This window comes from Bactrocera tryoni, chromosome 4 (assembly GCF_016617805.1).
Source record: "Bactrocera tryoni isolate S06 chromosome 4, CSIRO_BtryS06_freeze2, whole genome shotgun sequence".
Taxonomy (NCBI): domain Eukaryota; kingdom Metazoa; phylum Arthropoda; class Insecta; order Diptera; family Tephritidae; genus Bactrocera; species Bactrocera tryoni.
The window spans coordinates 71,795,841-71,812,302 of NC_052502.1; the positions used below are offsets into that span (position 1 = coordinate 71,795,841).

The 16,462-nt window shown below is 33.2% G+C and overlaps 1 protein-coding gene across 1 annotated transcript; it reads right to left on the reverse strand.

Annotated features, from left to right (window-relative positions):
* Positions 1-13,260: 13,260 nt before the first annotated feature.
* On the reverse strand, positions 13,261-14,483 carry LOC120774680. The gene is made up of 2 exons (XM_040104411.1): positions 13,932-14,483; positions 13,261-13,367 (listed from the first exon to the last, which is right to left on the reverse strand). Exons 1-2 carry the CDS (start codon positions 14,335-14,337, stop codon positions 13,261-13,263), a joined length of 513 nt encoding a protein of 170 aa, XP_039960345.1. The 5' UTR covers positions 14,338-14,483.
* Between the last annotated feature and the right edge of the window lie 1,979 nt (positions 14,484-16,462).

Here is a 16,462-nt window from a genome sequence, read left to right on the forward strand (position 1 = left end):
ACACTATGATTGCATTGCAAATTTACTACGTGACGCGTATGTATGTATATACCAATAAATGTTTGTATGTATTTTTATGACTTATTTTTATACATACATATGTACATATATTACTTATTTATATACATACATACATACGTATGTACTTATAAATATTTTTGCGGCTTTTTTGAGCGCTTGCAATGTTATTGACATTTGCTAGAGAAAAACTTTTTAGTGTCAACTGCATATAATAAAAATCAGAAAATAAGCAATAAATATGGCTGCAATATTGCATGTGATAAAGGCGAACATATTAATAAAATGTATAATAAATTTTAATGAAAATTTTACAACGTTAGTGATTGAATAAAATAATTAAAAATTATAAAATTATATAAGAAAAATAGAGAAACTGCCAGCTGCTACTACAGATAAAAAATATTATATTAAAAATAATTGAATTCGTAACAAAAAAAAAATAAAAGACAAATTTAGACAAATAAAATTAAGAAATTATGAAAATTAATAAATATTTAAAATTAAAAATTAAGAAAATTAATAAATACAAAAACAAAATTAAAAAAAAATTATAAAAAAAATATTATAAAATATGAAAATAAATATAATAAGAATGTTGTCAAACAATTTAAAAATTACAAGAAAATTATAAGAGAGAAAAATATATTTCAAAATTTAAGAAATCAAAAAAATTCACATCAAAAATATAAAAATTAAAATAATTTTAGAAAGCAGTGAAAAACTTTCTTGCTAATTACAACCAAAAATAATAGTGTACGAAATTCAACCGTTATACAGCCACATGCTGCAGCAGCAGATTAATTAGTTTATTTACTTTTTCCACAAACATAAATATTTCCAAGTGCATGTTGATTTGCATTTCATTGCTTATTATTTCTGTGTTAATGAATTCATATGCAGTCAGCATTTTCATGCAAAAAAGAGTAAGAAAAAATATTTATATGCCGTAAATAAATAATAAAATACGGAATAATATTTTTGTGTCAGTTGCACGTTTTATTCACTTCATTTCAATTTCGCCAAGCTTTGGCTGCGCAAGAATATCATGTTTTCATGTCGGCGCAAGTTGATGCATGCACAAACAAATGCATACATGAATGCCATCAGCTGCATTTCAGTTGCAAATGAGGAAGTTTTATTTTTCTTAACGAGTTGGAAAGTAGGTTTATCTAAAAAGATTGCGGTGGCTGCAGCTGAAAGCTTTTTCACATTTGACGTATCACAAATTTAATTGTCAATTCAATTCTTATAAATTGAATACAAACGAATCGTTAAAGCGGTAAAAAATGACAGTGTTGCTACTAATGCCATTCGTGACAGCAGCTGTCAGAAGTTAGCCGTGCAAAAATGTGGAAAGTAACAGATAAATGGAGCAAGATGGATTATGACAGAGAGATGGATTGGAAGAAAATGGAATATTTGAACTTATAAACATAGTTACATATATTAATTTTTTATTTACTATAACATATGTTATAACGATTTATGGCAACCAAACGCAGAGCTTTAACTCCAAAAAGTATGGGATCAATTATGAGGAATCCACACATAATTTGTTATAAATAAAATTCAGTGAGCCAGCCTGCGTACTTGGCATACATTTTAAGAAGATTCACGATCTAAAGGCATATTGTTACTTTCCCAGGGAGGTGACTATCAAAGGAGCTGTTTGAGTAAACACAGCGAAAAGACATTATCTGTCTTAAAGAGAAGCAAATTTAAAGATTTTGCAGTGGAAACGACACTGAAGAGACTCTACAGCCTCCCTTGCATGCAAAAAATGTCACTGTCTGATATGTTTCCATACCGTGGGCATTATTGGTCCACACTTCTATAGAAACTCAAGCTAGTGATAAGATTACCATCAATGGAGAGCACTACAGCCACAGGATTCGCGACTCTTTAATTCCCCCAAGTCAATATTAATAGCCTAAGTGTTAATTGGTTTCAGCAGGACGTTGCGAGAAGCCTTATCTCACTCCAAACCCCCACTTTACTGGGTGATCAGACTATATTAAGAAAGCTGCCCGTCAATATACTTCTGTAATATAGGAATCGACTCCGTTAGTTTAATTTTTATGTAGATTCGCCTAATCTAGGTCACTTAAGAACCAGGATTTGGTAAAACTGGCAACGCTGGAAAATTTTTACCGATAAAATGATTCTCATAAATTTTCTTCGAACACTAAACAACATAAAATTTACATACTAATGAAGCCACTTGTATTTTCTTAAAGTTTTTTATATTCTAGCAGTAATAAAAGTTCTACAACGCTAAAAAATTATCCACAAGAATAAATAAAAAAAATTTAATTAATTAAATAAATTCTAACTGATTTTCATAAGATTCTATTCAAAACTAATTGCTTTTTCCTTAATTTTTTTAAGCTTCTGTAGAAATAAAAGTTCTATAGTTCCAAAAAAAACACCCTTAACAAATATGTAAATGCATACTGAAATAGAGTCTCCAACTCGTAACACGATGCCTGTCAGCTATAAATACAGAGCTACTAATAGCCACGAAGTAAACAAGTATATTCTTATTAAGGCCACACCCGCTTCGTAATTCCCGTATAACAGTATAAAACGAAAACAATAATGTCACAGGAAGTTATTAAAGAAAACACGGTAAGTGGCAAACAGTTTTTTCCTTACTGAAAATATGGGAGATATTTTTTTCAAAGACAGACAACACAAGCAGGTGTGTCTTCCTTGAATTCCTGTCAAAAGCATACCGGTGACACTTAGTGAAAAAATTATGGAATTAGGTTATGACCCAAATAATCACAAAAAGCGCACACAAAAAGATAAACATGTAACTGCTTATGTAGCTAAGCATGCTAAGGCGTATTTAAGTTTGTCTCAAAGCAGCTGAATTAATATCAAAACTCTAACCTCAAAAAAGTGTATAAAAGGACACGCTGAGTGTGAGCTGGTAGCTGTGTTCGAGTGGCAACAAATGAGCTGGAAAGTTTCAGTGAAAATAAAAAGAATGCGGAGCTTGCATAAATTTGCGCACTTAGTTGCGGTTCACTGAGCAAATATATGCACATGTTTGGACTCGAATGGGAATATTAGAAAATTATTTCGTTTAGCAACAAGGAAATAGTAATAGTAAGAAAAACCAAGTAAAATGGCTAAAAATAAATTTATCTTCGAGACTTCTCTACTCAATCTATTTAAGCTCTGTACTCTTCAAAATAGGTGCAGCAACAACAAAGTTACACCTGTAATTCCAATTCAAGACAATAACCTTAGGATAACACTATAGCCGCCAGCCGTTTCATCTCTACTTCATTATTACAGTTTTTTGTATTTATACCAGTTGCTTGTTCGATTCATCACTCTTCGAAATCTGATGATTTGACTACTGATCTTCTTAAAAACAAAATAAAGGTTTTACTTATAATGTTGAGTGAGCTCCATAGCCCGTCAAAACACAAGTACTTGACGCGCCCGGCTTTTAACTCCACGTGAACCATAACTTCGTTTCTTCTTTCTTAATACAACTCCCTAGCGGTGACTTATTTGCAGTGAGCCGATCGCGATTACCAAATGAAGCCAAGTCCATCTACACTTGGTCTTTCTTATACAAAGAAAACCTCCTTCTATTTTCACTCTTGCAAAAACAGCAGTTACACAATCTAAATCCTTCATAATTGGAACGAACCCTTTAAAATCGTCCCTATCATCGTACGTCAAATATAATAAATACTTAAATAATCAGTGGTTTATGTCCGAACATTTATATTATTCCATTTGAAAATGAAAATACGAAGGAACTTATAAAGCACTACTTTCGTTCATGAAGTCAAAGCTTCATTTTGTCAGTCCAGCCTTTTTTCTGGACAAACGTTGATGTTTTTGTTATAGGGGAGAAATGCTGTCGAGTTGACTTTCCTTAGCCGCATAAAAATCCGAGTTCTTTACGGTTATGTAGACCCGACTATCCTGGGAATGTTGATGTCGAACCTTATGCTAAAGCTTAAGGGAATCATTTGTTAAAGCTACTTAGACCCGACTAACGTGGAAACGTTGATGTCGAACCTTATGCTAAAACTTAAGGGAATCATTTGCCCACAATTTTAAGGTTATGACTGTAGATAAGACCAATTAAAATTAGGTATAACGAGAGTAAAGACAGCTTTTGAAGAGGTAAAGAGTTTTTAGCATAATACTAGAGCAAAGTAGACCTATCAAAATATTAAAACCCTACCTTACAGATCGCTCATTGCTAGTCTGCAATACAGCTATTGCAGTCACTGTTTGCTTAAAAAGGTAAAACATATCGGAACGGCGGTTTTTTGAAGAAAATGTCGACTCTGATGGTCTTCAACGAGCCAATCTGTTGAAGCTAATTTTCAGTGTATATCTGATAAGAAAAATAATGTTTTATATGGATTTTAGCCCGTTTTTTAAGTATCAATCGTACTGATTTTGCCGAAAAATATAAGTAAGACGAATTATTCATCGTTTTTCATTATTCAAAAAATAAACATCCATAACTTCAGAACTTCGAAGTGCTACATCTGTGTTTTTCAAAATAACTCTGTAGTTTGACACCAAAATCTGTCAAATATGTTTATTTTTACTTGCAAATGGCTCGCGAAATCTAACTTTTCTCACTCCAAAAACAAAAGAAATATAATAATGTGTTCAAAAACTTCACTATTCACAATAGAAATTAATAACGGTACACAAAAATGCGTTGAAACTCACACTATAGGGTAAAGTATTTTACAGCCTACTCTCCAGAGTTATTGCTTGGTTATGAAACGGCAAACGTTATACTGCCACTAAAACAGTTATAAAATAGAACCAATTTTCCGCGACATTAGAAAACGAAATGCCGCCTAAAGTAATATCTGAAATTGTGATTGCTTTAAAAACTGTAAGCGATTTGTTGCTATTTTTCAAACAACTTCAGGCAATTTTTGTTGTGCTTGTAACTTCATACAAACAATATATGATAAGCAAAAGTGGAAATGTTGTGCGCAAAAACAATGAAAACAAAAGCACGAACAAATTGTAAATATCGACGAGTGTAATTACCAGAAGATGCCGACTGTTATCGCGGTTGTATGACAATAAACAACAACGAAAATAAACCAATAAAAATGTAGAACTGAAAGGCACGAAGGAAGAGAAATTAATATTGAAAGAAATTATACTGAAAATCTTATAATAACAACTATACAAGATGGTAGCAAAAATGTTATTGAAGACTACTGAGGAAGAAGATGACAATATTTGAAAAAAGAAATGAAATAAAAAAACTAAAAATAAAATTATACCAAAAAAATAAAAAAAAAAATAAAAATAATAAAAAAAAATAATAAAAAAATAAAATAATAAAAAAAAACTCTTCCGATCTATAGAAGTTAAAAAAAAATAAATAAAAGCAAAAATACAAATATATAATATATACAAAAATATGATAAAAATTTTTTATATTTAAAAAATAATACATAAAATAATAACAAAACAAATTTTAAAATAAAAATATAAAAAACAACATAGATTAAAAAAAAAAAGAAAAAGTAAATAAAAAAATTAAAAGAAAATTAAATAAAAAAGAAAACAAAAGAAATTGAAAATGAGATAAAGAAATGAGCAACTTCTGGAAGATCCACATCTCAAAAACTGAGGGACTAGTTCGCGTATATACGGACAAACGGACGTGGCTAAATCGATTCAGCCCGTCATGCTGTTCTTTTATACCATATAATGGGTGATTCTAGTATAAATCCTTTTTCAAGTACAAATCCTTTAGCCGCGACTGGGAGTGTACACGAAGACCGTGCAGAGAGGTTTCGGCGCCGTCCGCAGGAACTCGTACTGATCCATGGAGGGACTTGGCGCATTTTACGTCGAGATCTTAAATTGAAAGCGTACAAAACACAGCTTGTGCGAGAACTGAAGCCGCTTAACCTTCCCAAGCGAAATCGCTTCGCTCTATGGGCTCTTGAAAAATTGCAAGAAGATCCGACTTTTTCGTTTGTGGGCTGGTGGAATCATCGGTTCATATTTCTTCAAAAATGACATGGGTGAGAATGTAACCGTCAATGTTGACGGTTACCGCGTCATGATAATCGACTATTTGATGCCTGAAATTGAAGCTCGTGATCTCGGCGACATTTGGTTTCAACAACATTTATTGAGAGCACACTTCGGTGAGCAGATAATTTCACGTTTTGGGCCGGTCGATTGGCCATCAAGATCGTGTGATTTTAGACCCTTAGACTTTATCCTGTGTCTCTGCGGACAATTATAATTTAAATAAAATAGATTTAAAAATTAAATAAAAAAAATATTTTTAAGATTTAATTTCGTAAACTGTGAAGTAAATTTGACAAAGCAAAATCATAAAGGCTGGTTTTCGAATTAAGGATACAAAGAACTTGACTTAAAGCGCTCCACAGAGCACGAAGCTCCGCTGATAAAGCTAGAAGCTTTCAGATTTATAGTAAATTGGAAGCTGGTTTCAGAAGCTTGGATGAGATGCTTAGAACCCGAGTATATGGGAGAAAATGAAATCGAAATAGAAAGAAGTATGTATAAATAGAAGTCGGATGACAGCAGGCAGTTAGCTGCTGTAGAGAAAACATCTTCGATCGATGAGATTAGGCTATCGTCAGAGTTGAGTTAAAAATTGTATTTTTAGTATATGTAACTTATACTTATACTTATACTTATACTTATAAATAAATAAAAAGAAATAAATATATAAAAACTAAAAAAAAAGAATATATAAAAATAAAAACAACAACAAAAATAAGTGAAAGCAGTCAAACACTCTTTTCTACAGTCTCCCATCCACTCTTTCACAATGTAAAACACAATTTCTATAAAATAATATTTTATATTTTTGTAATGCACATCGGATTACATGACGACAGAGGCGTACGATGTGCAACTTGATAAGAGTTTTGCGGCTGCGGCACGAAATGAAACAAACCTTGGCGATAGTAGAGAGTCGAGGAAGTGATTTGTGGAAAAGCGCAGACAACCAAAAGCTCAGTAAGTTGCTGTGTGTGTGCGTTTATATGACTTCCGGGAAAACTAATTGAAATTTGTAACCGAGCTACTAAAATTTGGAAACTAAAGCGACTTACACGAAAACGATACTTAAATATACACACAAGCATACACACATATGTACATATGTATAAGCGAAGAAAGCAATTAATTTTTGAATGAACGCTGACAGACCAGTTTTCAATGCAAAAATATTAAAATAAAAATTAAATTATTTTTTTTATTAAAATTGCCTGTTTACTTGCATGAAATCAGACGATATTTATTTTCGTACATGATTATGCAGTCATTGCTGTTATCAGCATGCATTTTTTTTTTAGTATATGTGCATATATTTTTATGAAATGACAAGATCATAAGGGCACAAAAACATATTTGATATCAATACCGTAAATTATGTGAACAAAAATATGCGCTGTATAGCGATAAGCGGTACAACAATGGTAAAGGCTAAGGTAATGTGGCCTAAAGAACAGGCTATAAATAAATATATGTGGGAGTGATAAGATTGCTGGCTTCTGTGATGTTGACAAATTCGATAGAGTTTAGATTGTGACAAAAAAGTGGCCGGAAATTGCATAAAAAAACGCCATATTTATTTTATCGCTTTCACCGTTATCCCAGATGTAATACACTTATGTCAACGATTTTTCCAGTCCCCGAAACACTTCTTAAGCACTTTTTGGAATGGCCTTCAGCTCCCTCAGCGAATGTGGTTTTATCTCTTCGATCGACTGAAAATAGGTTCAAAGGAGCGGCAATTTCACGGTGGTCTATCGATGAGATCATTGCTTTTTTGGCTTTAAATTCGGTCACAATTGCGGCTCGATGCATTATCATAGTGTAAAATCAATGATTCCGGCCGTTTTCGACATAAGTTCTCACGCAAACGCCTCACTACCGCCAAATGGGACTCCTTATTGACCGTATGTTCCTCTGCTACATATTCATGATGTACCTAAACACGAATATCGAAAAAAACAATAAACATCACCTTGATTTTTGAGCGGCTTCGGCGTGTTTTTTTTTTTGGTTTCGTCTCGCTTTTTCCCTCCTTTCCGATAATTGTTTACTTTTTTTGCATGTTAAACTCATAAACCCATGTCTTATCGGCTGCTACTTGTATAGTGCTCTCCATGAATGTCGGGATCGGAATTCGCACGAATAAAATACAGCTTTATCGAGACGAGTCGAGCAAGAACGCGTTTTAAACCCAAAATATCCGCCAAAGTCATTCGATCGAACTCTCTTGCCATCTCTTCAACACTTGCCTGACGATTTTCAAGCACCATATTCTTACTTTTTTAATATTTTCATCGGTTGAAGAGGTCGAAGGTCGTCCAGAAAGAGGCATATCTTCAACTATTAATCGACCGTAGGCTTGTGTTTTTGATAAAACTAAAACACCATAAATCGTTTTCAACATTCGCAACGAAATTTGGAACTTGATTATAATCGTTCAGTTTGTATGGCAGCTATATGCTATGGTTTTCCGATCTGAACAATATACCCGAAGATTGTAGCATTGCCTTAGACAATAAACTATGCCAATTTCGTAAAGATGTCTTGTTAAATTAAAAAGTTTATTTGAGTTTGATAGGTCAGTTTGTATGGCAGCTTTATGCTTCAGTTATCCGAAACGAAAATTTCCAGATCAATATCTCAAAAACTTTCCCATAAGGAGAGAAATATTGTTCCGTTTCCACAACACCCGAGTCTACGAAACCTTCACGAATCGAAATTAATATCCATGAAGACCTGTCTAATCTGTAGAATTCCCACAAAAATATTTGAAGAATGTTTTCTGTCGCTATAAAAACACAAAATGCGCTTAGAAGCTTCACTAAAGTAGATTTATGAAGAAAAAAGTGTTCAGCTTCCATAGAATACGGAACGAACTTAAAGTTATATTCCGCCAACTGGCAAATCTGCAGCACCCAACGAAATTATTTGTGAATTAAAACTATGTGGATCCCTCTTTTTGACGTATGTCACGCATACTCTCGTCGAATAGTTGGAAAGGCTAAGAGATTTGTCGGGAAATCATTTGAGAAATGCAAATTAGGTGGTGTGACCCTCTCGGTTTATTTTTTTGTTTCTTCCAGTATACAAAACCTTAAAGACTTTTCAAATGATCGAACTAAGTATATGTCAGATGAATTAGAGACACAAAGAAATTCCAAAGGAGACGAATTTTAGTGAAACTCATAAAGATAAGCAATTTAATTTTAGTGAATTCTGCCAGAACTAGGAAGCCAATGTTAGAATTTTTTAATTAAGCACAGTAGAGCTAGGTTACCGCTTTCCCCTTATCCAGGTAGTCGAGGAGTGAATTATCCTTGTGTATTTCAGAAAACATTGGCTATCACCTTTCTGATCAAGAAGGACAGTTCTCGCTTTCGTCAGATTTGCGGATGAAGTCCAATGTTACTAAGTCTATGTTAAGTACCAGTGGATCCATGTTTCGTAGACGGTCAAAAAACTACACAGAAATTGAAAAGTTGCCTCAGAAGTCGAGACGTTCACCGACAAGTTTTAAGTCTTCTACCATTAGCTTCTGAAATTTAAGTTAAGATTTGTAATAGTAGAACTACATTCAGGGCCTTGTCCTGACCTGTCGACCGGTATCAGATTAAACTTTTTTGGTGGGAACTAGGGTGAAAAAGAGCTCAAGTAGAGTGGAAGACTATATCACGATAGCTACTTAAATAGATTTCTACAGACGATCGCAACTGCTTGAAAGCCATTTGTGTGCTGAGCAATTTATTGTGCAAAATATGTGGTCAAATCGATAAAGCAAGAGTTATTGTGTATTAAACCAGAAACTGTTAACAAAACGAAAGTCAAGCGAAGATTCAATATTCTTAAAAGCTTAGCTTAGCTCAAAAGCAATCGTAAAATCGTATACAAACGCAAAGGCATAAGAAAACAAAACAGGAAAGTCCAGCGAAGAACAACGGCAGAGCGCAGGAAACGCAGAGGAATTAAATCGAATAATAGGAGAGCTAAATAGGCAATAGAGTGTACGAGTATATGGCTTGGAAGCCGGAAAAATAACGCAATGGAATTGGATTTTTCATTTCACGCTCGTTGAGATAAGTGGGACAACATATCGTTAACATACACACAAACACATATGTATGTATATACAATGCGAATAGATAAATCCGCAGCAAACCATAACAAACGCTTATAAAAAAAAAATTGAGAAAGAAATAGATGAAAATAGTGTTGCAGTAGACGATTCGCATTTAAAACGAAAAACGAAAGAAATTAGCGAGAAAAAGGTTAAAGATATAGATAAGCTGGAAAAAAATGAGTGAAGCGGGTGAAGAAGCAACAGACACCGGTGAGTTTTAGCGGCGGCCAAAGACATTTTCTCAATGCGATTAACAGGTGCGTGTGCGATTACGCAAAGCGACGGAAAAAGGCAACAGCAATAGCGATAATAATAATGGCAATTTGCGAAGAAAGGCAAAAAATACAAAACAATGCGATTTTATAAAAGTGCGAACTTATCGGCTTAACGAAGGCGCACACATACACACGCAAGCTTTCTAATATTACAAAAAGTTGCAATAAAAACACAAAGCTAAATTAAACACAAAAACTGAAGAATTTCTATGAGCGCGCTAACGGGAATAGCAGATATCTGAAAGTAGCTGCGAAAGTCGACATTAGAGATAAAGATGTTTGCGTTAGTTAAGAACGCGACGAACAGAACAGGCGACTGATTAAGAAAGCGCCGCTGAGGTTAGAACAAGGAGAGTAAGCAAAAAACCAGGTACAAAAAAATTAATGAACAAAATTTTAAATATATGTGACCTGGTCTACGGAAAGGGGCTTAGGTGTCAAAAAAATCAATTTTCACTTTTTAGTTGATTCGGATGGAAGATGAGATGCTTTTTCACGTGATAGAATCCAAAAAGTCATAACTTGTTTGAAAGTTCCCTAAAAATGGAAAGGAGAACAATTAATGAGATAACGAGAAACTGACGAAACGAGTTGTTTATTTTTAATAGCTGTTTCCCAGAAAACTCTTTCCTCTTTTCGTAGACCAGGTCACATATAAATTTAATAAAAAAAAATATTTAAAAACAAATGTAACGAATTTACAAAAATACAAAAACATAAAGAGAAATAATTAAAAAGAAAATATTTAAAAAATCTAAAAAATAAAATTTTTTTTCAAAAATAACAATGCAAAGATTGAACAAAGGTTATAAAAAAAAATATTTAAAAACAAATTTAGCGAACAAAACTAAAAAATTGCAAAAATATAGAAAATATTTAAAAAAAACTATTGGAAACATATCGAAACAAATTTTTTTTTAATCACACTTTGCGAATTTATTTCAAATAAACACTCAAAAAATAATGAAGAAAACATCACTGAGGTTAGAATAAAGAGATGAACTAAAATATAAATAATAGAAATATACATACATATGTACATATATTCAAATATATAAAGAATTATAGAAAGATATTTAATTATTTATTATATTAAAAAATTTATTTTTATATATAAAAAATAAAAAATAAACCATAACGAAATAAAAAAATAATGAACATAAAAAATAATGAAATAGAAAAATTAAATAATGATTAACAAAAAAGATTATAAAATATTAAAACAGTATAAAAATTTATTTAAAAATATGGAAAAATATATCACAAATTATAAAACATATGTATGTACGTATATAAATTTAGAATACAAATATATAAAAAATAAAAATATACATAAAATAAATGATATACAAAAAAATTAAAGAAATAAAATAAAAGATATCAAGAATATTAAAAAATTTAAAAATATATAAAAAAAAAAACAAAAAACACACTAATTTTGTATATAAAAATGCATTTACAAAAAAGTACAAAAAAATACTGAAAAAGAATTAAGAAAACAGAATAAATAAAAAAATTAAGAAATATTAAAAAAATAATAATTTATGTATATATGTACATTAATTTGTATTATTAATGTATTAAAAAAATCCAAAAAAATTGTAAATTAATGAAAAAAAAATATTGAAAAAAATATTAAAAAAGTATTTATAAAAATACTAAAAAAGAATTCTATATGTAAATCTAAAAAATATATAAAAAAATACAAAATTTACAAATAAATAAAAAAGTAATTAAAAAAGAATTCAAAAAACAATTAAAAAACAGCTGAGGTTAGAATAAAGATCAATACCAAAAAGTAATAAAAAAAGATAGAAAATAACTAAAAAAGTAATAATTAAAAATAAATTAATTAAAAAAATAAAAGTAATAAGAAATAATTTAAAAAAAAGTTAAAAATTAAAAAAAGTAAATAGGTAAAAAAATAATTAAAAAAATAAATTGAAAAAAAATTTAAATAATAATAACAAAATAATAAAACAAAAAACCTTCAAAAAGTAACTGAGTATTATCAATATCTTCATTCTGGCAAAAATTTACGAAAGCAGTCAGAGGTATCTTACAATACATATTTATGTATGTAATCGTATGAAGCATACTCTGTGGCCGTAATTAGGTCATCGGGCAAGAAGTGAGCACAACAATGCAACCGGCGCCGCAAATACACTGGTATATTAACACCACTTGCAAACTTGCAAACTTTTTATGCCAGAATGCTTTAATAGACTGGCTGCGACGAATGAGGCTACAATATTTTCTACAAACAACAACAGCAGCAACAACACGATTACGACGCTGTTAAACGGTTATGCATTCATGTAGGTTGGAAATCAATTAAGACAAAATATGCTGTTTGGCGGCATCACTGTTGCAATTGCAATTTGCGATTGTGGTGATAGTGAGAGGCCGGTTGACGCGTTGTGTTGCAAAGACGAAGTTTTATTTTCTTTTTTTGGAATAGAGGGAAAGAAAGATAGACGCTTACAGCGTGAAAAGCATGAGAATAATTTTTATGAAAAGGTGTTGACAGGATAGGGGTATGCGGGTATTAGATGTCTCAGTCACCTTAATTGATGTTTGAAGCAATGTTAAATATAAAAAAATTACAAGAACGTCGAGAAATTTTTCTTGTAACTTCGATTAATAAATCTTACGAATTTTCCATACTGGAGTGTTTCACGAAAGTTAGGTTAGGTTTTTCTAGAGCTTCAATAATTACGGTATCTTATTATAAGAATCTTACCAGAAACTGAAAAACTCAAAATCGGGCATTCTAGAGTTCTTACTTTAATTGCTGTTTGTCACAGTCTCAGTCACAGGAAAAAAGTTAACAGTCATTTCAAGACGATTTCGACGCAAAAACATCGAGACTAAAGGTTTGAAAATCTTTTGACCTTGAGAGAGGTTTAACAAAGAGGTTATTTTTCATAAATATTTAATGCTTCTACAACTCAATTAGCAAGAAGATATCGATATTGACATTTCAGATTCTATGATTCTGCAAAGCAGCAAAGCGCCAAGAACAAATATCGTGGGAATATGCAACGCTGGCATACCTTATCAACTCTCACGGCTTGAGACCACATTCCACGGCTACTTTTTCAAATTTTTTGAAAGTTGATAGCTGCGGTGGTGGAACACAATTATATAAGATTCAAGTGCACTAGCAACAATACCGCAACTAGGCTTTAAGCACAGCGCATATTTTTGTGGCTTGGCTGCAAAACTTGGAAAACATAAATGGAATATGCGCAAACTTGTGGCATTAATGAAGCTGCCAGCAAACCAATGCTACGGACACGCAAAAATGCGCAACAAAAACGCGCTAATTGAATTTGCAACATCAGCAACAATAGTGTAGCTGAGCTGCCACAGGCTGAACAAGTTGAAAATTAAAACAAAACAAAACGAAACTAAAAAAATTTAGTTCCAGTCATATCATACACATATCCACTCACCTGTAGCTGTTGTTGGCGATTGCAGTTGACCACCCGTCAGCGAATAGCGTTGCTGTTGCATTGCTGCAGCGGATGCCGCTGATGTCGGTGACACAGCTGCGCCAATCGTACGTGCCACATTCGATTTGCGGCGTTGTATCAAGTCTTTTTTCCACTGCGGCATCTCCGGCAGGAATGAGGGCGATGTGGCGGCGGAATTAGCACCGCTGCTGCCATGCGGTGAGACCAACATACTGGCGGATGTATCTAAACGTTCCGTAGAGCCGAAAAGCATTGTTGGACGTATGGCGGATGACGGCGCGGTTTTGGCCACAGCGCTAGCACTATCTAAAGTTGCATTGGCATCTGCTGTAACCGTTGCTGATGCGAGGCCGTCATCCATCAGGGTCAGCGGTGTAGCGGCCATAATTACAACGCGCGCACAAAACGCTGTAGTTTATTATATTTATTATGTTTGAGAAACGGAGTTTTGCTTGCTTGATCAGCAAAAATTTAACACTTAAATTTTTTACTCGATTTTGATTTTTTTGTTGTAGTAATTTTTTTAGTAATTATTTTTAATTTAATTTTTTATACTTTTATGTATGCATGTATGTAGGTAGTTAAATGCTATATAAGAATAAAACACATACATATATTATTAAATTATATTTCGTTTTCGTAAACGCGTGCCACCTTACACATTTAATTATAATACTTATTATATATTAACACAAACGACGCAGCGGTGCTTTTCACGCTTGGTTCGTACGCGCACTAAACAAACTGAAAATTTCGACAAACGCTCGCAGCTGTTGGCGCTCAATACGCGCTCGTTAATATGCGCTTCGTGCGCGTTTTGCTGGCGCTCGCAATGTGTGGCGCTATGCTTCGGTGATTTGAAATTTACCTTTGAAAAGGTATGTGTGAGGGCGCTAATGTCGCGTGCGCCGACTGTGCCACCGTTGACCTATGTGCTCCGCAAGTGGCGCCGAACGCTGGGTGGCCAAACAAGTACACCGCGCTATTTGTGTCTTTTTATCACGCAAATATTTTTCTAATTGGATTTGCTCTTATTTGTGTTAGCTAGTGTTATTTATGTCGCTTGTGATACTTGTTGGCTTCCTTCAGCAACACATAGCGGCGATTGGACACCGCGCTCACCGATGAGTGTGCCCAATAATAGTGCGATCAACTATTAGTACTATTTAGTATTTTTTGATTAGCTTGGTAATTAACGTTGCTTGTATTAATTAATGTACATAACTGAATTTTTTCCTACACAAATTAATATGTAATTTACACAAATTGTTTATATACTGCTAATGTATTTATTTTTGCAAGCTTTATGCGGCTTTTAAATTTAATTTATTATTATAATTCAATTCTCTTTAATATCACTTTCAAAAATGGCTAGTCCCTCCTTTGTGGCCGTCAACACATATCAAATGACAAGCAACCTGACAGCTATTTATGGCAATGACCGCCTTCAACTATTACCAGCGCAATTCCTGTTGCTGTCACTGCATTTCCTTCTTGCACTTTTCACTAATTTTATTTTTGCTTTTATTTTTTCTCTGCTATACAACCGCTTGGCAGCTTCCGTAAGCCACCTAGTCCAATTTGCAATGTGCACAGTTACGCGAACGCGATACGAATGCCGACCAGTTGAAAAATTTAACACTGGCTAACTCAAGTCGGCAGTTACATGGCGCAGCTAGCAATAACGAACGCCATAAACTCGTCACATTGGTGGTGTTGCTTGCCACACTGACAAGTGCAAGTGTCACCGCGCACACGCTGCCCCACTACACATGATGAGGCGTGTTGTGGAGTTAACACTGCAGCAACACAGCATATGCATGATTGCAATGCGTTTACCACGTTGTTGTTGCTCGCGCCGATTCGTTTGTGCATTGAAGCATTCAAACATGCGCTTGTTGTTGTTGTGTGTTTGCGTTGTGTGGTTGAAAGCGCAGTTTGTTGGTGGCATGACCAGCATATGTTTTCCCACTTTTGGGGTGTTGGAAAATTATAGTGAATCAAACAAAATCTATAATGCACAACGCTTTCCTAACTATTGACAATTGACAGTCGAAGTGACAATAAAAGTTGGAGAGAGTGATAACGACGAGTCATTAACGGATCATAATTAGCGGACAGACATTAATATTCGTTATTTGGTTAGATGCATCTTTCATTTTCGAAATATTTGAAACTTTCTAGTTGTGGAAGAAAATGCCAGAGAAATCTACACAAATTCGGCTTAAGATATATTAATTACAAAATTGTTGCTAGTACGTGGATTTTCTATAAATATGATGAGAAAAGCAGGCACACACATTTTAACGCGTAAAACGCTGAATTCTTAAAAATACATTTAACACTAAAATGCGTTTTAAAAGCGTAAATGAATAAGCTTTTAAATTATGTACGAGTGGTTAAAGTGGCAACTAAATTTTAGTTTACTAAAAGCAAAAAGACAAAATTCTTTGTACAAAATGGTTTGCGTTTGCGCCCCTGTGCCGCCAAATCAACGGCTGGTTCAAACC

Bases quoted from the DNA above. Each gene is read 5' to 3' on its own strand.
- LOC120774680 (XM_040104411.1), bottom strand. From the start codon at position 14,337: ATGGCCGCTACACCGCTGACCCTGATGGATGACGGCCTCGCATCAGCA. The intron at 13,368-13,931 runs GTGAGTGGATAT...ACCTCTCTCAAG, and splicing joins ATCGCCAACAACAGCTACAG to GTCAAAAGATTTTCAAACCT.